The 22,654-nt window shown below is 35.2% G+C and overlaps 2 protein-coding genes across 2 annotated transcripts; both read right to left on the reverse strand.

Moving 5' to 3' along the window:
• Window positions 1-1,271: 1,271 nt before the first annotated feature.
• LOC128190756 (uncharacterized) lies at window positions 1,272-6,900 on the reverse strand. The gene is made up of 4 exons (XM_052862935.1): window positions 6,642-6,900; window positions 3,662-3,839; window positions 2,433-3,449; window positions 1,272-2,063 (listed from the first exon to the last, which is right to left on the reverse strand). The coding sequence occupies exons 1-4, from the start codon at window positions 6,661-6,663 to the stop codon at window positions 2,042-2,044; spliced, it is 1,239 nt and encodes a 412-aa protein (XP_052718895.1). The 5' UTR covers window positions 6,664-6,900; the 3' UTR covers window positions 1,272-2,041.
• A 7,765-nt stretch (window positions 6,901-14,665) lies between these two features.
• Window positions 14,666-16,671, reverse strand: LOC128186513 (probable G-protein coupled receptor Mth-like 3). The gene has a single exon (XM_052856303.1). It carries the CDS (start codon window positions 16,669-16,671, stop codon window positions 15,202-15,204), a length of 1,470 nt encoding a protein of 489 aa, XP_052712263.1. The 3' UTR covers window positions 14,666-15,201.
• Window positions 16,672-22,654: the final 5,983 nt, after the last annotated feature.

The raw sequence follows: 22,654 nt of genomic DNA on the forward strand, positions 1-22,654 counted from the left end.
ATTCAAACGCCGGAAACAGGAATGAATTAGGAACAACTCAAAAGGGGACTAAAGTGACCCCGTGTAATAACAACTAAACGTATAAAGTAAGATAATACTAGTAAGCGTTTCTTATTTAAACACATGATTGCAGTAAATGGTTCGGAAGTATTTTAAAGCAGAACAAGCCTACATGCAAGCCATTGCATTGGAAGTCATGGGTTCGATACCCGCCAGGACTTTTATTAACAATTTTTCCTCAGATCAATTTTAATTTTTTTTTAAAGCGTCGAATTTATTTTGAATATAGTGTACATTCGTCCTCACTAATATTGTTTGCCCTCACCACTGTAAAGTCCATACTTAGAAAAAGACTATATTGTAGATTCCTTATTAAACAAAAGGAATAAAAATCTGCGTAAAATCGTCCATACTTAGAAAAAGACTATATTGTAGATTCCTTATTAAACAAAAGGAATAAAAAGCTGCGTAAATGAGAAGTACATCTCGCGAATGTTAAAATTTTGCTTTTATTTTTTGGACGTATGTAAACTACATGAATTTATGATAAAAAGTCGCATTCGCAAATTTATGATCTCGGTATTTGAAGGAAAACGGTTGCATCGCGGAATTAAGTACTCGCGTAAAATACGGAATCTACATGTACGTGCCCGTGCCCCCCCCCCCCCCCCCCCCCGCTTGAAGATGAAACTTCCCCGAGAGACGGATCACTACGCAACTAGCCCTAATACAGAGAAAGTTTACCATACAACAGCGAGGGATTTGTACAAATACTTTTCTTTTTTTTTCTTTTAAAAAATTATTCTTCAGAGGGTCATTGTAGACCAATGTGAACAGCGCTAATACTATTTATACAAAAAAGTTCTGGACAGGATTATATGTGGTGAAGTGCATCTGTTTAGTACATACGACACGTGTATACCTATATCTGTTTAAAAAAGATATCTCTATAGGGCATATTGTACATGTAAATACTTTAATCTAGTTCGAGTACATATTCAAAGTTTTATGCCTCGAAAAAAAAATGAAATCCTACTATATTTTGTTATGTCAACATCCTACTTCAATAGGACAGATACATGTAGAAGGGAAAAAACATTTTAATACGGCGTAATGTCTAATTACAACCTGTGGCTATCTGAGGACATCGGTCGCTGCACGTATACATGTACTGTACGTGAATGCCCGCTTAGATCATCGGAAGGCTTTAGGAAATGCTTCCTCGAAGGCTACACACGGCTTCAAGGTCCGTAGAAAAACAACTTCATATCAAAATTTGAACATTTGATTTAATTGTTATATTCACACATATTGGAAGACGGGTTTTTTTTTCCTTTGCAAGATACCGGCTTTGAGATTTTAATGTGTAGTTAAACTTGTCCTTTGAACACATAATTGTACATGTAATTATACAGGCAAACTATAAAAAAAAATGTCACATTACACAATCATTAAAAGATTATTAGTATGAAAAGATTATGATTACAAATATTTTTTTCTGAGCGTAACTTTTATACAGTATGAATCGATCATCTCTTTTGAAGAAAATACACTTAATCTACATTATCTCACAAACAGCCAACAAGACACGGTTAAATGGCGTCATTTACAAACTTGTTTGTGTCTTTAGAGACTCGGGTAAATATGGCAAAGCTACCCAAATCACCCGACTTGCGGCGTGGTATAAAAATATATATATTAATCGCATCATGTACATGTATTTGAATTGCAATAAATACTGATTAGTTATATCTATATACATCATAAATACTGATTACAGTTCACTATTACATACAATGAATACTGATGATACATAATACTGACTAGATTTCACATCGCAATGGCGGAGCAGTGTTTTGAAATAGACGTTTCGTGCGCACTGAATTAGATCTGGAAAATCAAATCGAACATAGCGCACCTATTTCAGCACTAAATATAGTAACACATCGCTTTCGGACTGTTTTTGTGAAGGTCCTTGCCTCAAGGCTAACGCTTGGTGGGATTTGGCACGTCAATCACATCGTTTTGGTGAATGTTGAAGTTAGAAATAATCATAGTCACACCTGAAATAAAAGAAAATAAGAACTAGTCAATACTTGTCCAATTGTCAATACATATTGAATTGAGAAATTAAAATATTCTGTTAAAAATTTGCTTTATATAGTTGTTTAATATAAAGATATAAACATCTTAGCATGCATCACAACATATCCATGCTATTGAACGTAAAATGCATTAAAAGCTAGAAACAAATGTTAAATTTCTGTTGTAAAGTAAGACATGGCTGGGCAGTAAAACAATATAGACATGTACGTAGAAAGAGTAATAATGGGGGAAAAGATGAATGGTCGATTCATTCGAGAGAGGAACACTGACAAGAATGCAGAAGCAGACGGCAAACGAACGAATGCAGCGTGCACGTGCAAGGATACCTCACAATAGGAGCAGAAATATTGCCCCAGACTTGTTCAGTTTGACGGTTAGAACAATCTTGATCCGATATTGGATAATCCGCTGGAGGGATTTCTGATCTGTCGTTGGGGCGTCTATGACTCCTCCTGGAATATCGGGGAGAGACCTCGTTCACCGCCGCTCTGTACGAGGTTCGTCTTGTGTTATGGTGTCTGCCAGGGTAGTCGGGTGCTGGGGTGTAAGGCGGGGGTCCGTCCTCGTTAAGGAGGCTAGGTGGAATATCACACCAGGCTCTCCGTCCGCCTTCACTCGTAGTAAAAGAGTAAAGTCCTTGATCTGGATGATAAATCACATCACGATAATCATCTTCGATGTCGGTCGCACGTGAAGCACTGGCGTTTGTTCCAGTTTGATTCCTTGCACGTGCCAAGTATGGGGAATTATAGTTTCTGGCTCGAACGTTTTGCCGTGTCGTATTGTTTCTGTCAAAATCGTTGTCTTGCAGACGACCTCTTACAGATTGTGAGTCCTGTTGTATTTGATTTCGATTATCAGTGTTGCGACGATGTTCAGTGCTGCTGGATGCGGCATTTTGATCTGAGTCAGCACCGCGCACAGCAGCCTGAGGATTTCTTACAGTAACAGAATGACATGTATTCTGCAAACTTGGCTCTTCTTGAGTTTGACCTACAACTACCTCTCTTGTAGAAGCGGTTGGGACAGGGGGTAATGTCGCAGAAATAGAAATACTAACCGGGTTATGAGGATGCGTCGCTGTCATTCCTGGTTGCCTCACAACAGACTGTGAACTAGCTGCCGCTGGACGAGGAGCAGACGACCCTACGACCTCGTTGTAGGACGGAGGCTGGAGATCGTTACTGGAGGGGGTAGCGTACACGGTTGACCTCGAGCAATCGCCTTCCGTTCCGCGGATTATGGGTATCCACGTCCAAATCTCGTCGTAGTTGGAATACCCATGATTCAATCGCCCGTCCCTAGGATTGGCACGCCTTGGATCTATCCGTAACATGTGTGACCTGTTCATACAAATGAGGATTTCTTGATAAACTCTTATCGTTATTCATTAGTATAAGAACTGCAAAGATATCACTTTTAGCACAATTCTTACGCTTTCTTGCTGATATATATTTCATAAGATTACCGTCATATGGATAACATTTGTGATAAGTATATTTGCTATTTAGATCAAAAATTGAAAGAAGCGCTATACATAGGTAAGAACACCTACCCAGTCCCACACTGTGCCCCAGTCTTTTTGTTGTTCCTTAGGATACAGACTAGCAGAATCAGCAGGGTCAGAAGCAACACCCCTCCAGCCACCCACAGAATGATGATGACCGTCTCGATTTTCACCTCATCCCGCACGATAATGTTGGTGCCATTTTTTGCCGCAGTATCCGACACATCTGAAACAAATGCATCATCCATAATTAAGGATAAGCCCTCCGTACCAATGAACCCTTCTTACACAATGTTAGAGTCTCTTAGAGATATGGTCCCTAATTCATTCATGCTCAGTCCGAGCAATGTTATCTCTTGGGAACGTGTTTCTTGGATCCGTCCGTATGCGCGGACAAAGCCATATAATTCTTCAGTGTATGATAAAAACTACAGTTCCTCACACATTACAGGTATGTTGGATCCCCCGCGAACCGAGACGCGCTGACATCGGTTTATTTTATAGACTATATAATAACTGCAGAATATACAAATGCCCCCTCATAAATATTCCATAAACGGCCGTAAACTGCATGTGTTGTACCAGCAAGCGTACAGCTAATTAAACAAGCCTCGGACATCGTAAACTAGTCAAGACTTAAGGACTGTTAACATGCAGGACCCATGTAGCGGTCTTTTTTGTTTGTATTTATATGCAATGTCTTGACTTTGATAATAAGATAGATCAATACTTTCAGATCAAAGAGCCGAATCATCGAAGCCATACATGCTAACGTGCCTGTTCACTACACAAGCGATCTGCTTTATAGGTATTTTACGATGTTGCGATCTTCTAAGTACATCTTTTAAAATATAAAATAAATTTTTCATTAAAAATGAAAAAAAAATCTTCATTAAATTCTTTAGTTCCTGTCATTCATAATAGATAGAAAATCGGTAAAAAGAACTTAGGTTTGTTTAAAATCAAGTTACTTCCTATTTACTTACCGGAAAAAAGAAGTCTATTCCAAGTTACAGGCATGATGCTTTCGCAAATAAATATATAGGTAACACAATAAATTGTTTATATATAACGCGTGCACCAACAATTCTAAATACGCCCGCAGTCCCAAGGTATGTATGTAAGTGTAACAAAGAAAGTCGATGAACCCGATTCAAGTGTATGCCCGCTTCACTGCTAGGAATCCAAAATTATCACGGATACTGGGGGCCCCAACACGGTGGTCAGCGAACGGGCGGACTTTTGGTCCCCGGGGTCTTACCATCCATCAAGCCCAACTCACGAGCCACAACACACCCTGGGGTAAGCGGCGAGATCTTTATCAAATTCATATCTCATCGCAGGTGGACATTTGCACTCCATCAAATTTGTCTAAACGATTATGAGGTGGTTGTAAATAATTTAATCCCTTTATTTATTTGGACACATACGATTATCAGTCCCTGTGTTGACTTAGTGTTTCGAGATCTATTCATTCAATGCCCAGGAATACTGTTCCATAGAAGAACACCAGGAAATAGTACCAAGTCTGCACTGAAGTCAATTCGATGACCTTAAATTTATTTCTTTGTTCTTAGAGGATAAGATGGGTGTGAAACATAAGTTTAATTTTCTGTCTACCTCTGCCCCGCGGGGTTAAGGAAGATATCGCCTTTTCTTCTTAATGTAAATTAATGTTTCTCATCAGGCCTGGTTTTCTTGTTAGCGGAAGTTTTATGATGTCAGGAGACAGGGAAACGTCAATTTTCATTTCAAATCACAATTAAATTTACCTTTATAAAGTTTTGTTTGATGTTAAATGACGCGGAAATGATCACTAGTTTTTAGACTGTGAAACATTTTACGTTTCTTGAGTTGTCTTTAAAACAAACAAATACATACTGCGTTTTACACCTCTTTCTTCCAATTAATCATTGTTTCAATCGCTAAAATTTAATTTAGTGATTATTTTCATAGCTTTTCGCCATTTAATTCCTCTTTAAAATAACCCGAAGGTAACCACAGTGTAAATTTAGATGACTTTATACTAAATTCCCTTGAGTGTGTGTGACACACAAAAAATGTTTAAATTTAAAATTCTATATCCATGAGAGCTAAAAAAAAAAAAAAAAACCCGAAAATACTTTTTCGTCACCTATCGAAAATCTGGATCTGATACTTATCGGGTCTCTTCATCAGGTCAAAATACCTCGGGCACGTGATATATTCGCTATATCAGAGTAGATCAGACTAGAAAACCAGGATGTTCATCCAAACACATCGCACGCAGGCACACCACATGTAACTGTCGGGTAAAAAGGGGTCTGCAGATCCTAATGATAGAGGTATTACACGGTAATGTAAAATAACAGATACACAACATTTGGATAAAATTGTTTCCGGGGGGTGTTCGACATAGTTTTCGTGCTATTGTTTTAAACCCAGTTTTGGAGGGAAAGGTTTTGTTGTTTTTTGATAAGTGCGTGTACATGACTATGTGTTAAAGGCGGGACGAAACTTTTGAATTGTCTGAAAAAGATGTTGTTTTACTTGTTTAACCCGAACTTTCATTAGTTGGAAATCTAGCTTAAGGTTGTTTTTGGCTGTTTTTGTTGTCATTATGTTTGTTGTCATTATGTTATAATATTTATTTGCGCATCCTTTGAATTGATAGGTTTGTTTTGCACGTTGTGACTTAGTGTAAACATATGAAGATCGGATTTATCTAAAAACAATTTATCTGAAACTTTTTTAAAAAAACAAATAGTATTACTGTTTGTATTCATATACGTTTGATAATGAATTAGACTTGAGTCGATTATAACTAGGAAGACACATTCGTTTATTTATAAACTTATTTATCTTATTCACCCATTTGCCTTTTGATGGATTGGGCAAACACATCTAAGTTAAAACGGATGCATGCGATGTACCTATGATCCTCACACAACACACTAATTTAAAAACCTGAATTGCCATTTTCAAATAAACAAAATAATAGCACATTTTTTTTTGTTTAAATAACTAAAATATGTTACATTACACTTACTGTTGTGACCTAGACCCTCCATGGCATCCCATCTAATGATTAACTTTCTCTTACTAGCTCTATCTCAGTATAATGCACATCTGCTTAACAAAAACTGACACTTCAAATTTCCATATAAAAGGGCGAGTTTTAAGAGGCCTTAATTTGCCATTATTCGTCATCGCGGGGATGCGCTGTATTAGGACCACTCGCAGCATCCGCCCTGCAGTCACAGCGCTAGAGGAGCTCAAGAAGGAAGTCGTCTCTTATTAGGACCCCCTGCTTATCTCCCTTGGCGGAGGAACCAGCAGGAGTCGTGAAGATAAGGAGGAAACTGAGAAAGAGATAGGCCGTGTGTCAGAGGCCATTGTTTATATGTTTACAGAGTCTGTCTTTTATCGATTCTTGTATAATGAGAAGTTTATATCTACTGCATAAGCATAAGGGACCCCCCAAAGAACGAATGTTTAGCCTACAGTTTGGATCGGACATCTGGGCTTCTTAATTATTGGTTGATGCGTGGACACGCGCGGCAAATGTATATATAGACAAGTTTAGTAATTTATTTTCGGGTGGGGGAAAATAATTTGATTTCAAGTTGCCCTTTTGTCGGGGCACGCGCACATGTCTTGTAATGAACGGTTTTCGTTTGCGGTAAACAATGGAAAAGGATTTAATTGCTGACAGCAGATTTTTCGCCAGATGCGGGAGAACGCTTTGGTTTCCCAGAGATGCACTTCATCTTTGACACCCAGACAAAAGCGTGTAAACGACAACGATTATTTTTTCGCTTGGAATCAATATTAAGGCGTATAATTTTATTTAACAATTTAGTCCCCTTTTGATATGAAAATTAAGTGAAAAGTTCAAAAGTTTCTCTTCTTTTGTTTCTTGGTCTGAATCATGCATGAGTAACCGTCCTTCTGTCGGGAAAATTGCTGAAGTTTGTTTTAAGTTAACCCCTATGGCAATCTTTCACTCATGTAGAAAAAATGAACCATTTGTTTTAAACCCTAATTCGTTCTAAATCTCTCATGGATGTGGAAAACATTCGTTTATCTGTCCAATTTTTAAGCGGTACCTTTTACAACTGAAACTGTGTTTCATTTACTTCACGAAAAAAAGTATATTTATTTACACGTTTCATGTTTAATGATGAAAAGAAATTGAATTCTTATTTTTTTATACATAAATACACAACCAAATTGCCTCAAAACCACTTCCGCTAGTACTAAACCTCTTCATGAAAAAGGGGTTCCGTTGGTTAATTTTACAATCATGTATCTACCCGAGGTTTAATCCTATTTGATCTGTTTATTTCCTTTTAAGACGTATCTTCTAAAGCAAACAATTTTATTAGCCAGGAAATGCGTGGCTTGCCACACTCAGCTGAGACACCTCCCCTCTTTGAATAATGCTTGTTCATGAATTTGATTCAGCACCTATTTATGGGAATCAACTTTCAATAAAACGAACATTACGATGTAATTTGTCGATTTGTCTCGGCTAATTGCATACCTGTGCCGTTCCATCACGGTTCGTTAACTGTTGGAATACACGTGCTTGCGGGGGAGAGGGAGATAATAATACAATGAGTTTTACCTGGGTCGTTTTACTGTTGTAAAACATTGTGACATTTTTACGACTTTATGGACTCGCATGAATGTTTTTGCAAAATAATACAAGCGGTTTATTTTATATAATTTATTATCATATACAAATAAATACAATGGGGGGATTGCTGTTTTTTAATCGTTTTTCTTTTGCTAAAGATGATAGTAATGAATAAGCGAGTTTTTCTTTAAGATAATTTTAATTCAATCAATTTTCAATTAATATATCCGACTTTAATATATTTATATCTCTCTTTAACATTTAACATCCCCCCCCCACCCGCCACCCCTTACATCCCAAACCAAATTAAAGCCAATACCGTGCCACGCGAGGTTTAGCTCGTGTAAATACTAATCCAACCTATCCAATAACATTCCCACACCCAGATTACAGTTATATTCACAGTTTACATAACTGTGACCAATGAGCCCATATATACATAAAGGCTAATTCCGCGGAAATAATACCATCACACTTATCCATCGATTCTAGGAACAGATGTTGCTGTACAACGATTTTCTTAAGAGAAATACACGCGTGCGAGTGTGTATTATTTATTTGTTTTCTTGACTAGATCGAGATCGATGCCTTTTGATCATCATGTACAAGGATTCATTGATACACTCTGAGAGAGAGAGAGAGAGAGAGAGAGAGAGAGAGAGAGAGAGAGAGAGAGAGAGAGAGAGAGAGAGTATGGAAACGAAATAGATATACCATGAAAAAATAGAGAGAATGTGAGAAAAGAAAAAATACGGGAGTCTAAAAAGAGAAAGAAGCTAGATGGAGAGACCAGTCATCAAGCAATATAATATAGAAGCTCGGGTAGCATCGCCTGGCGTTACCCCCAGATGTGTTTGATCGATAATCGGAATACGAGTTGACATGGAAACACAAAATGATGAGACTGACATTTGGGAAATTAATAACTACTGTTAATGATTTCACATCAAAAGGCAAACTCAAAAAGAGCCTGACAGTATTAAATTTCCACGAATACCCTCGCGAACAATGGATGATCATTTATTAAACGTATAATGAATACACGGAAGAGGGAATATATAAGGAAATTTTTCTTACCAGGATTTTTTAAACCTACCTCAAATATCAGCGAGGACATATTTTCATACCCTTCTACATTATCTAATTAAACTTTGATTCACAACATCAGATATATAATAATTCATTGCATCGATGCATGCTATGCAAAGAATGAGCTAATGAATTCGTGCAATGTAATGTTTTTAATCAACGTTTGCGATATGATGTGTATACAGCAAGTGCACCCTCTGACCGTGTCGAAGGCGCTTTACAAAAATCCACATATATAAAGATTATATATGTACATTATGTAGGTACCCTACGGTAATGAATAAACAAGTGCTTACCGCGCTAAGTTGCTATATCTTAGGTGTTATGATTCATATCTATTGATATTTGCGGAGAGAGAGAGAGAGAGAGAGAGAGAGAGAGAGAGAGAGCACGCGCGCGCACAAACTTAAAAATCTTCTTAAACCCAAGTATTGAATTTCTCAGTCAGAATTGCTGACAAACTTGAAAGGATAACATCAATAATATAATAAAGCGCGAAATATTTTTGTCCTTTAGGTGTATACGTTCATGTACAGTACTGTACACACATGTAAATAGGATACCTAGAATATACTCTCATCAACACACTTGTCAGGAAATTCCGTGCATGATTGATCTCTTCAGTGTGATTGTAAAAATATATTAATCAAGTAACTTACGAGAATTGCCTTTATCCATTTCCAGAGATGCACCATACAAATTTCGGATTGTGTGACCATCCGCTCCTATGTTTTATACTATACTCTAGTGACATATCAAATGCATGTCATCGCCGAGACACGCTGAAGGCAAAAACTCATCATCTGATTGGCGAGCAGTCAAGCGTGGCGTATATTCCGCGTATCAACGCCAGCATCTTCCCGGCAAAAATAAGGCTCGATCCATATACCGGTATTGGTACAGTGTCCCCCTAGCATCTGTACATTTTCTAACGAAGTGTCCCCGCAGCTAATTACAGTGTAAGGTTTTTTTTTTTGTGACGCGATATATAGAAAGATGTGCTGAAGTCACAAGGAAATATCTATCTTTACCGTATTTAAAAAGCAATTTGTCTTTTTCATCCATAGACGATAATCAGTTGAAATCTACCGAGATAGTCAATGTAGGTTAATTTTTCCGAGATGTTACAAGGGATAGAATGACCCGGACGGTCATTGGACCCCCTTCCTGCTACGCATTTGTAATGTGTGTAGGGTCTAGTGACGACGTTTAATTTGAAAATACCCCTCTCTCTCTCTCTCTCTCTCTCTCTCTCTCTCAATGATTTAAGGGTTTAAGTTTTTCAAAAGAGTAATGTTTTCCGAAGAGGTGTGTATAAGTATTATTTTATTTATAGGTGATATCAAAGCATTTGCTTGCTTGTCAATAAGTTTAAAACTCGATCGAATACTTTGTGTGTGTGTGGCGGGGGGGGGGGGGGGGGGTAAGGGACAGAGGCCGGTGATGGACCTCCTACGACAAAAGCATTGTTGCTAAACTATAATTGTTTTTCCACATCTGTTCATTTAAAAATAAAATTTTAAGTTATGAATAAACTTTTGAAGATAAACATACCGTTGAACGAATAGTATAGTACATGTATGACATCAAATATTTTTGAGACGTCTGAAATGAATCATATAAAGGACACTGAAAATTATCGTGAAGAAATTATTTCCGTCATCGTATCTGTATACCCTGATTTTGTTTTACCGGTAATTAGTTAGTATTGATTAAGAAAAAGAGCCGATTGTAATATCATTTTCAGTTTAGATGAGAATAATGTATAGTCATTTAGTTTCATTTTACAAGACGTCCAAATACCGTTAAACGACATAAACTTTTCTTACACACCTCGATGTAAAATTAGGACGAATAAACCTGCTATTTCATTAAGTTCATGCTTACGTGAAATAATTTCCGTGCTATTTATCCCTAGTGGATATTCATAGAAAATGTTCACCGGTTTCTTTTAATGTATTTTCTTCTCGTTTAGCCGGTGTTATTGCAGCATATATATATATATATATATATATATATATATATATATATATATATATATATATATATATATATATATATATATATATATGAAATCAAAGTCCGATAACTCGAATTTGTTTACCAATAACGGACTCTGTATCTCCGAAAACAGATTTCAAAAAACACTACCTTTTTATATGCATCGGCTTTGAGGCCTTTGGACCGCGGAAAGGGTAAAGAAAACGTTTGGGCAAAACGAACAACTGATTTTTAAAAACATATTTTTTTTAATTTTTTTTTTACAATTTCCGCCACCCACAGAGGCCAATAACACGTTTATTGTCGCCTTCCAAAGCAACTATTTTTCTCGACTGTCTGGGGAACAATAAACTTGCTATTGTCGTCATAGCCAGTAAACGGTTGTGTTAATATCATATATAGTCTTGAATAGGGCGCAATCTCGCAAAAATATTTTATTTACCTTTTCTCACAGTTGATCATTCTTTATACATATAAAATTCAGTAAATATGGGGATGACAATGTGTTGCAAAAACACGTTTACATAATCGATATTCGAGTAATTTTTATTAGGAAACTTTCAGTTTCAACCTTTTTATCTATGAATTCTGTGGGTTTTTTTTTTTTACATGAGGGGTTATTTGAAAGTAAAAGCTTTGCACACATAGTAAAGGTCTTTTAATGGCATTCTCCATTTTTGGTGTTATGCATGCATTTAACACTAGTGTATCCCACTATAGATTTAAATAGATACAATATTATTTACAATACTACTACAGGTGATAGAAAGTAGGTAATATTTCTATGCAGTGTTTCATTTATTACACATAAATTCCAACATTTCAACTCAAAATATGAAAAAAAGAAGTGAATCACATAATCAATTTTGCCAGATCACCTCCAATTTAAAAAAAAAAAATGAATAACTCTATATGGTTTTCTGTTTCTGCAATAGCCCCCATGCTTTCTTTAGGGATTACAACACCATCTAGTCGTGGACGCGTCAAGTACGTAAGCAACACGTAAACGTGAACTAATCCTGTTTCTTGTTCGTGTTTCAAACAACTCGTTCTTGTTTTCCTGAAGAAGATTTGCATTAAACTCACCAACGTTTGAAAAAAAAAACCACACAACTCCCCCCCCCCCCCCCCCAAAAAAAAAAACACCATGAAATATGATTCATAATGCTGCCAGGATAAAGGTTAAATATCAAACATTAAATACTCTCTGAACAGATAAAGTTCACAGCCAATAAATAGAGAAAATCTTTTTGACCTTAGCATTGCATACGTTAATAATTTTGTTCATGTCCACGTTTCCTAATATTCTACCGGTTCGTGATTTCTGATATATCAAAACAAAATTTGAAAGTAGTTACGTCTTACAAGTTAGTTATCAAATATATATTAGGCCAGGATTTCTCCATGATCAAATTTTCTTCTATTTTTCTATCACAACCATTCAATATAATATTAGAACAATTTTAACAAGACGTTGGACTTTCAGTAGGGCGTTACTATCCATTTATTGCGTCAAAATTAGTTAAATATGACGCTGGATTCGAGCGAAATATGCATCGATTGCGTAGTCTTAGCTCAAAAGCCAGACAAATCTTGTTGATTTCAGAGAGCCATGGCTGAGTGGCCAACAATGAAATAGACAGGCCTACGTCATAATGCTGATTGACACAACTACCCAAAGTCCAAGCTCTTGTTAAAATGGTTCTATCATAATTTCCGCTTTGGTGTTTATGATAAAGCATGATTACATGTACATGTGTTGTAAAACTTAAATTAAAAAATGGTAATTAGTAAAAGACATTCTTGTGCTTACATTAGGCCTGCCCTGCTTTTGTAATGATTTTGTAACGCCGAAACCGAAACGCCAATATATGAATTAAAGACATACTACTACTCGCTGTTTTCTGTTTAATTACTTTTATATAGATAATCATAGCTTATAAAGAGCGAGAGAGATGCTATTTTTCTACAAGTGCACGTGGAACTGGTGGTTCATTTGTTCAACCCAAATAAGTTGTAACTTCGTTTTACTATTAGTATTTTTTGATAGGCACAATTAATCAAGAACAAGGCGATTTCACATTTATTCAAAATCACACACAAAAATGAATACAAAAAACCTAATTTATGAGAATTAGATATATGCTTATTATTTAAAAAAAATTAAGATATATATGGTAATAAGTGAGTAATAAAACTTATTTTCTCATTTTCACTCATTGGTATAATCAAGTCGGTTTTGAAATTATTTTGAGTTAGACACAGAAAATACAGCATAATATTCCCAATATTTGACTGTCTACATTTTTTTTTTCAACGTTCATAAAGTTTACGATTTGGTTTTGTTTGAATTTTTTTTTCAAAAAAAAATATTAACATCAAATACACTTACAGTTGATTTACAGATAAAAAAAGAAAATGGTAAAAAATTACAAAATGCTTCTGCAGTCAAAATTAATATATACATATCTTTGAAATATTTCTAAAACACGTACATCAAATCAAGTTTTACAATTTACACAGGCAAATGTATTTAAGTTTTGCGATAAGCACATACATTGGCATTTGCTTTCAATTCAACTGCAACGTGGTGACCATCTCCGATATCCCTGTATTGCGGTAAAATTCTTCACAGTACAGGCCTACCAATTTACTTCTACATTGTACAAACACAAATTATATACAATTACAAAAATAGCAAACAAATATGTTCTGAAATTCATGATCTGCTTTTACATATATACATGTAGGTTTTATTTAAGAAATAATTAAGGAATCATTCTTTTATTATTATGAAGTAATCAAATACGATCGGGGGTTGTCTAATCTAATAAATTCCGAAGTACTTAATCATAGATTTGATTACGCCCGAGTTTTTGGACACTCTTTTATAAACACACTTGTGGAAGTTATTAAATTCTAAATGAATTCCAATGCCTTTTCATATAAAAGAATGTTTACGAAGTATATTCTCCATTTTCTGTACTTTTTTTCAACTTCCACTGATGTTTTGCCCTCTTATTCTACGCCCCGAAGGATGCGTTGTGAATTAACTAGAAAATTGATCAGTCCTGTGCTACATCACATTATAACATAAAACCTCTTTTAAATATTTCTCACTTAGTGCACCCCCCCCCCCCCCTTAAGTGATCACTCTTGTTACCTTTTAGAGCCATCCATGCTTAAAAAAAACAAATAGAACTTCACGTGTAAATTGCAATACAATGATTTCAGAAATTACAGGGTTTTTGGTTGATTTTTTTTGTAAGGTTTTTTTTTTTGTATGAGGATTTTAAAAAACTTCGTACCCAAGGGAGGTGGTGAATATTTTGATTTGATCATAACAAATAAAGAGTTTGAGGTAAATCCGTTGGTATTACTGGGAATTTTAAAAATCCCATTTCACTTTTCACACAAATATTTCCTTTAAATAAAAGGACTCCTCAGTTATTAAATCATTCTTCGCCTATAAATCGTTATTGAAATTTGCTTTGTCGTTCCCGAGATGGGCATGAAGTCTTAACTTCAAAATCAAACTATCCGACGAACAAACGACGTCCAACAGATGCATTCTATTGTTTGATAATTTGACGACAACAATACAACATTTTACGAACATTCAACAGAAAATGACATCAACAATAAGAGCATAAACGGTTCAGTTTTTGTTTCAATATAGATTTACGATTATTTAGCCAGAACTGATTTTATGTTCGAAAAGCAACTAACCGAATTACGCAACCAAAAAAAATAAAGTAAAAACATGCTTTTGAAAATATTTTACCTTAAATAGACCTTTTTATATTTACATACCTTTCATCTTTTTGTAAATTCCGTTTTTAATCAGTGAGTCTTACGAGGGAATTATTTACTAGTATCATATTGTGATACTTGAGCCTTGCGCCCGAGTGCTTTTTGTGAGGTCTAGAGGAGAAGTACCACTCCCTTTTCGTGTGGTTTGCTTGCTGTCAGTGATTGCATTTTTACCTTTGTTTTTCCGCTTTGATCTAAGATACTTTAATATCCTTGAAGAACTCGCAAAACTCAGGAAAATAATAGTACCCTGTGAAGAGGTTAGTAAAGTTGCAACAAACGAAAAGGCCGATATGTTTAAAACACCATCTACAATTTGAAATATCCAAACGATCCCTGTTAGACTGAACAACTTCAGAAATATCACGAGCTCGGATTTATCTTTCTTCGACTTTTCTATGTGTTTTACACTGTTAATGTTGATGACGGTTATGGTGAACATGACGATGTTGACCACACATGTAATAAGTAGAGGTGCGATAAAAGTGGCCAGATTTTGAACGAAATCCTCAACAAAGCACAAAGTTGTACCGTACCCGATTTTGTTCTGTATGTAATAAGTGAGAATGATATTAGTGGTAATTATAAAAATTGGCGTAATGTAACAGTAAATTACATAGCGACCAAAAATAAACTTGATATTTGTATGAATGTGCGAATATCCTCTTCGATCCGAAAAACTCCGACACATGTGTAAGGAACAAGTAAAGAGACAACAGCATAGGGACAACCAGAAATAATGCAACAATATACCTATTACCGTACAAAAGAAAGATGATTTTTCGACAGCATTAGCAAACATATAGGTGAGTTGCATGCATAGGAGAGAAAATGTTGTACTCATGGTGTTCAGGCCCGGAAGTGTTCTCAGTCCGGGAACAACCATGTAAAGAATCAAAATTACCATCATAGAAACGATGCTGATGACATTTAAAATGGTTGCAAACATTTCCAATACATAACCGTAGTCAAATGTGGCACTTGCAAATTGTTTTTCCTCGACACAAACTCGAAACTGTCTATCAAAGTCAACAACAAATTCGCCCAAGTAAAAAGTTTTATTATTGTTGTTGTCTATTATTCGAAAATTGTTTCGATCAACTTCAATGCCTGGTCCGATAATTTTCTGTCTACAAAACATTAATGGGCTTACGTGTACAGCAGTAGATGGTGGCATAGGGAAATCCCTTTTCTTATATAACAGGAAAGACGCCAGTTCAGTAGAATCAGTTGATACCAATGGTTGGCGTAAACTTGTGAACCGTATGCCTTTCAAATCAAATTCTGTGAAGTTTGTTTTTTCAATAACTTTTCTGATTGACAAATTATTTGGTAATTTCAAGAGAAACCTCTCTGTTTCATCTCTGTGAAACTGGGTGAAGTACATCAAGTTAAAATAAATTTGTAGATATAAAAATTTATGGAACAAACCATTCTTGAATTTTGTTTGATAAACACGTTTAGGTAGAAAGAAAAATCTAGTCAGCTCTTTAATCTTAGGAATTTCAAACATTTCTTTTAAGATTTGATGCATATACTCTTTGACAACCGTCAACGTTGTGTCTGTATCATTTCTATTTGATATAACCAATAAATGGGAAAATATGAACAACCCGTACTTTATATTTTGTGGAAATTCAATGATTGAAACACAGCTTCCTTTTCTTAGAATCTTTCCAGGATAGCACAATTCACCAATGTTCTACAATACAAAAAAACGTTTTATTGCATTACTCTTTGATTCATAGCTGATATGTCAGGTCTAAAGAGAGTTCTTCATATCTGTTTGCAGTACTTTAAATTTGAAGTCCGTCTCAAATCGTTTTAAATTCTTGGATTTTGTTATTAATAAAATCAAAATCAAGAAAACACCATAAGGGTCAATTCCCATTATCTCAAATTGAGAACTTTTATAGCAGGTCCCGTATGTCGCATACAAAGATTTAGCAATTTGCTTGATAATATTTTGAACCCATTATGCACGGAAGTGATATTAGGAACGTTCGTAATAATATATACTTCCCTAACAATATCCCACATACACATATATAGCACATACGTACTATGATTCACACTCCTTGTATTCAACCTATATACCAATATTCCACATCACTAGGGAATAGGGAAATGAAATACAGTGTATTGGTTTGAAGAATTTTTTAAAGAAATCGATAGAAGAATTTAGATGGGTTTTTTTTTTGTCAATTTACATTGTTTTCATTTATAGAGATATACAAAACCGAAATGTACTCTGTTGTATTTGTTGTATTGTTGGCAGTACTATGTTTCTTTAAGTTATTCTTCTAAATGTATTTATATTTAGATAATACATTTCATTTTAGAAATACTGTCTTGATATTTCAGTTAAAACGAAAGTAATCTAATTTGCATCACTATTACTGATATGTACGTGTATACACCTGTACATGTACCTAAAAGTTTTCACATACTCGGCGAAATTCTATTAGAAAAATAAAACATTTACATTACCTTGTTATTCCTTTTTGGTGGTATTGTGTCCTTAATGATTCTTACCGGTGAAAATAGACTGCGTAATGGACTCACAGAGTAAACTTTGTTACCATAGGTTGGCTTGCAATCATCAATTGTCCATTTCTTTAACAATGTTGTTTTTTCATCTTCATCACTTAAAGGTATGCCCCCTGATGTATTGTTTGACTCAGGACAGATATTCAGCTCCTCGTTTGGCGTTAAACATGAATTTGCCCCCTCCGTTTTTGTGTATGCTCTGTTCGAATTGCACAATTGACAAAACTCGTTTTTGTATTTGTCGACATATGCAAAGGAGTTGACGCTTGTGTTCTCGCATAGCCATTTTACAGGGTGTTCAGGCGGGAGAGCTGGACACCGTGACTCGACTTCCCTGTCTTCAGTTTCGCACAAGATACATTTATCAGTTGCATATGTCACATGACATCCTTGAGTTTTTGCTAGATTCATAAGCTGAGTAAAATTCACAGCATAAATAAAATTAAGTTGATTTGGACACTTGACAGTGAATTCCAACGCTTCGAATTGTTCATGTTCAAGAGAATCATTTACCATGGAATAATTAGTATTACAGAGAAAACAAAATATGTTTTTATACGTTACTTTTTTGGACCAGATCAGAATGTCAAAGCTAGGGGGATTTGTTTCACAAAGGTGTTTAACTGTCTCAAATTCAAATTTATCACTTATTTCTAGCAGATATTTGTTGTTGTAACAGTTTGAAACAACCGCAAATTTATGTAGATCTTCTGACTGGGGGTGACCAAACTTGGTGTCACTGATGCATTCAATAGGGTGCATTATCGCAGTATCAACACAACACGTGCATTTTCCAACAAATAAACACGAATAAGAACAATCACATTGTCTGTCTGGTGCAACGCCGCCCGGCAGGAGATCTGCTCTACAGATACGAGATGGAGCTATGGTCGTCAAGGATTTCAAAACACCTTCAAAATCATTGTGTTTATTGTCCTTAAGTCTTTTGCCAACAACACGTGTTTTTTTCACAAATCGCACAAGAAACTCTGTATTGATTGAAAGGTTCACAAATTTTATTCGAAATTCTGGAACGTCCCAGGAAATGAAAAAAATTTCTTCCTTTATCAAAGACGACATTTCTGTGAAATAACAACGATGATAACTGTTTGGTGTATCTCCTTCGAAAGACTGATTAATATGCATAGGAACATTACACTGGTAGCAGTAAAAGTTTATATAGGGATATGTTATGCTTGATTTGGAATGTTGCAAACATTTTTGTTTTGTAATGTTTACCGACCTTGAACAAGTCTCTATGACAGAACCAGGTTTTTCAGTATTTTTCATCATGCACATATAGCAAAATATATTCTGATAAACTCCAAATCGTAATAAGTAAGATGATAAACTTGCTACTCTCAGGTCTTTGTCATTTTCGCATGGTTCACAAAGATCGTAGTATCTGCGTGTATCATACCCGATAACTATATCATTTGAGCTGAGTGGTGGAGAATATATGACAGTAGTTCCGAACATTTTTGCACAAATATAAATTTGTTCGACAGTTTCGACGAAATTTATGAACCTTACTACATTTCCTTTCACTGCCAAGTTCCAAGTTATTAAATTTGTTTCTTTTTCTCCATGACAAAATGCACAGAACATATTGCGATAAGAAAAGTTGTTAGCTAAAGATGTAACTGGTGCATCAAAACTCAAATCGATACTGCTTTTTTCACATCTTTGTTTATCTTCCAAATTTGAGAATTCCGGACAAGTTTCTATGATTTCATATTTTATAAAAGAATGATCTACACTCTTCAGATGTGTGTGTGGAAGGTTCAGTCTGACAGGACTGTCTGCCAAGTAAACACTGGGAGAAGCTAACACTGCCAACGGTCTTTCAAAGAACTTATCTGGACAACAGCTTAGGTTCCGAAAACAAGAATCATCGCAGAAACATGGAGGACACCGTGAAAGAGCCGGGTGTGGTGTGTAGTAGGTTAGATTAGGCCAGTCATAACACATGTGCTTCTCTCCACAGGCGTCAATGTAAAGACTCATCAACCGAGAAAGGTTGAATCCAGTAATTTGAGGAATGGTGCATGATATGCAAAATACGTTAAACCAAATCACCGCCATGATCTTAATGTGCCTATCTTATAAATCCTGATATATATCTAGAAAAGAAAGATTAATATTCCTGTTACACGAATAATGTTTACAGATTTTCAACAGATGTCAACATTTCTTATCCGTTCATCTCCGTCCACTGTGATGTTGTGTCATGGATATTGTAGCCCTTAATGGAGTGTTATACCTTAAAGAGGCCGAGTACAGTTCAAGTGTGTATGACTTCGCCAATCTTTTTATTTTCATGGAAATCGTAGGTGCAAAGTGATAATTTTTTTGGCATTGAGTTTTTAATTAGATAGTAACATTATCGTAACGTTTAAGAAATTGTGAATTTATGATCTTAATCCGGTAAAATATGATCTTAATCGGGTAAAATCTAAAATTGTGCTTTCGACAGCATCGTTTTCTAGTATTGTAAACTATGTACAATGTCGAAGTAAAAAGTAGGACTCGCTCATTTCTTTGAGTCGGCTATGGATTTGTTCACTGTGAATTTATTGACATTTGTTGAAATATATTAAGCAGTTAAAATAGTTTTGGTTCTATACAAAATAATTTTTAAAGACAATAAACACCACAATATGCCAAGTTATATTAAGAGAGATGGGCCATTGATAAAACGCATTTTTGATTCGATATATCCCTGGACCAAAGGTCAACACTTGTTTGAATTTCACCATTTGGTAACTTTAACTCGGCCTCGTTATGATACTACATGTATACTTCAAATGATTATATTTGCTGCCTGAAAATAATAAATAAAAGATTGGCAGTGCCAAAAAAATGTTGTCTACACGACTTTTATACACACCATATTCTCAGATGATATTATGTATAGTGATTTATTTACAGCAGATATCAAGCAATATACAATTTTCTATGTAAAACTAAAGGATTTTTTCTACTTTGTCTTTCAAAAATATCGACTATTTATATTAAATGATTTAAAAGTTTGGTCAAAAGGATCACTTATATATAACAAAAGTTTTTACCTATTTGATCGGTATTGGTTTCTGTGTTTGCAAAAAGCATATCGATATCAGTTCCACTTCTTGATTTAAGGTTATACACAGAAAATTCAGGAGCTAGTTCTTTAATTGCATTGTGATTGAAATAAAAATTCAAATAGAAAGTCGTTCTTCGAGCAGTACTAGTATGATTTATGAACGTTTTATTTTTTTTAACTTTTTATGTTTGAATTTCATTTTTAGTTTACATTCTTTAATACCATTCATGCGTTTATTTACAACCAATGACATATTAGCAACTATCAAAAGTCTCGTGTGGCGCGATTTCAAATGTCGTTTTATGTAGCAGTTTTCTTTTATTCTATTGGAAACATTTACATAATATCCTTTAAATAAATAAGGAATGTGTCATTTTACTTCATTCCTCTAAAGGATCATAATTATGATGATTAAACTTTCATACATGTATATGCCGTGTCCGCAATGATTTTAAAATCGGGAAATTATTTTCCTTATATCTCCTTCAGTTTTAAACATGACCTTACAAAATTTATGAAACAGATTCGTCTCAACAAGAAGAATACATTCATTTGCTTTAATCAGAAGAAATGTTTTTACAAGATTTTAAAACTTATTTATTTCTGAACGATTGACGACCAATGTTTTTATATTGATATCTCTCGTTGGTGCGGATGTTTTACTCTATGCGGTCCTAAAGTTAAAGGATAACGCAAAAATTTACATTTTTTTCAAAACTTGCAATTGCATGAAACTTTTGGAAGTAAACATTGCAGTAAAGAAGGTGCTATATACGTCCTTTTACAACTCATTTCTTTGGAGATGATACATTTAATTTCGAAAAATGGTGCAAGAGATGCAGTTGTGTCGATACTGAAATGTGGTCCTACAGCTTGAAAACAGGATCAGATTATAGAATATTATCAGTTTTTCATTAAAAAAAATTGCATCGCTTGTTGTCATTGGTAAGGCCCCTGTTCTGTTCACATGCTTCTGACGGTATATATTTTCTCAAAAAAAATAATAACCCTTACTTAGAAACACACAAAGTACCCATCGCGGCCATATGGGTTTTATTGAACACTGTCAATTCGGTCTGGATTTTTGCTTTTAACTAAGCTGTAATTTTTTTGGTGCTCATCGCCCCTGTCCGATTGATTACAAAACACCTTAGCTTACTACCGATTCCACGAGAAAGGCATATGATCTCATCTATTATTTAAAATATCTCTACATTCTGCTTCTAGTTTTCTACAAACTCCTCAAGAAAGGGCAGCAGTTTACAATTTGGAATATCCCTTTTTGGTTGGTTTTTGGTTTCTCTTCGTTTGAATAAAATCCCTTTATGTTTAAAACATAGAATAGAACCATCTGCACATAACGTTATTGCAATGCTGTTGTAAAAATACATGATTCGGTTTTCAGATGTCAGCGTTTTTGAAGAAAACGATAAACAGCATACCACTTTAAAGTTTGGAGTCATGAATACGGTCCCTTGTTTAGAAAGATATACTCAATTGTACTTGCAGCATCTTGAATTTGTTGATTTTAGGGGGAACTAGTGTGTGTAGCTGATTGTCAGCGTAGCCTAAATACATATGTACCATAAAACAGAAGCAACAAGGGACAGCACCCGACGTTTAAAGTGTTTAACAAAGGCATTGTTCTGTACTTGTGTAAGCAGTTGCGTACAAAACAACACCTAAACGCGGTTTTGGTCAGATTTTGGCATACGCAAACCAGTTTAAGAAATGCTTACATGTTGGTCTACACCTGTAGCAGATGGCTGGACATTCCTTATAACCAAAACTTGAGAGTCAGTCGACGAGTTAGATGCTAAACACAGACTTCACAATTATTTGTTATGCAAACAAAGCCCAGTTCATGCTTTTTGCTTACATT

The sequence above is a fragment of the Crassostrea angulata genome, chromosome 6, assembly GCF_025612915.1.
Source record: "Crassostrea angulata isolate pt1a10 chromosome 6, ASM2561291v2, whole genome shotgun sequence".
Taxonomy (NCBI): Eukaryota; Metazoa; Mollusca; class Bivalvia; order Ostreida; family Ostreidae; genus Magallana; species Magallana angulata.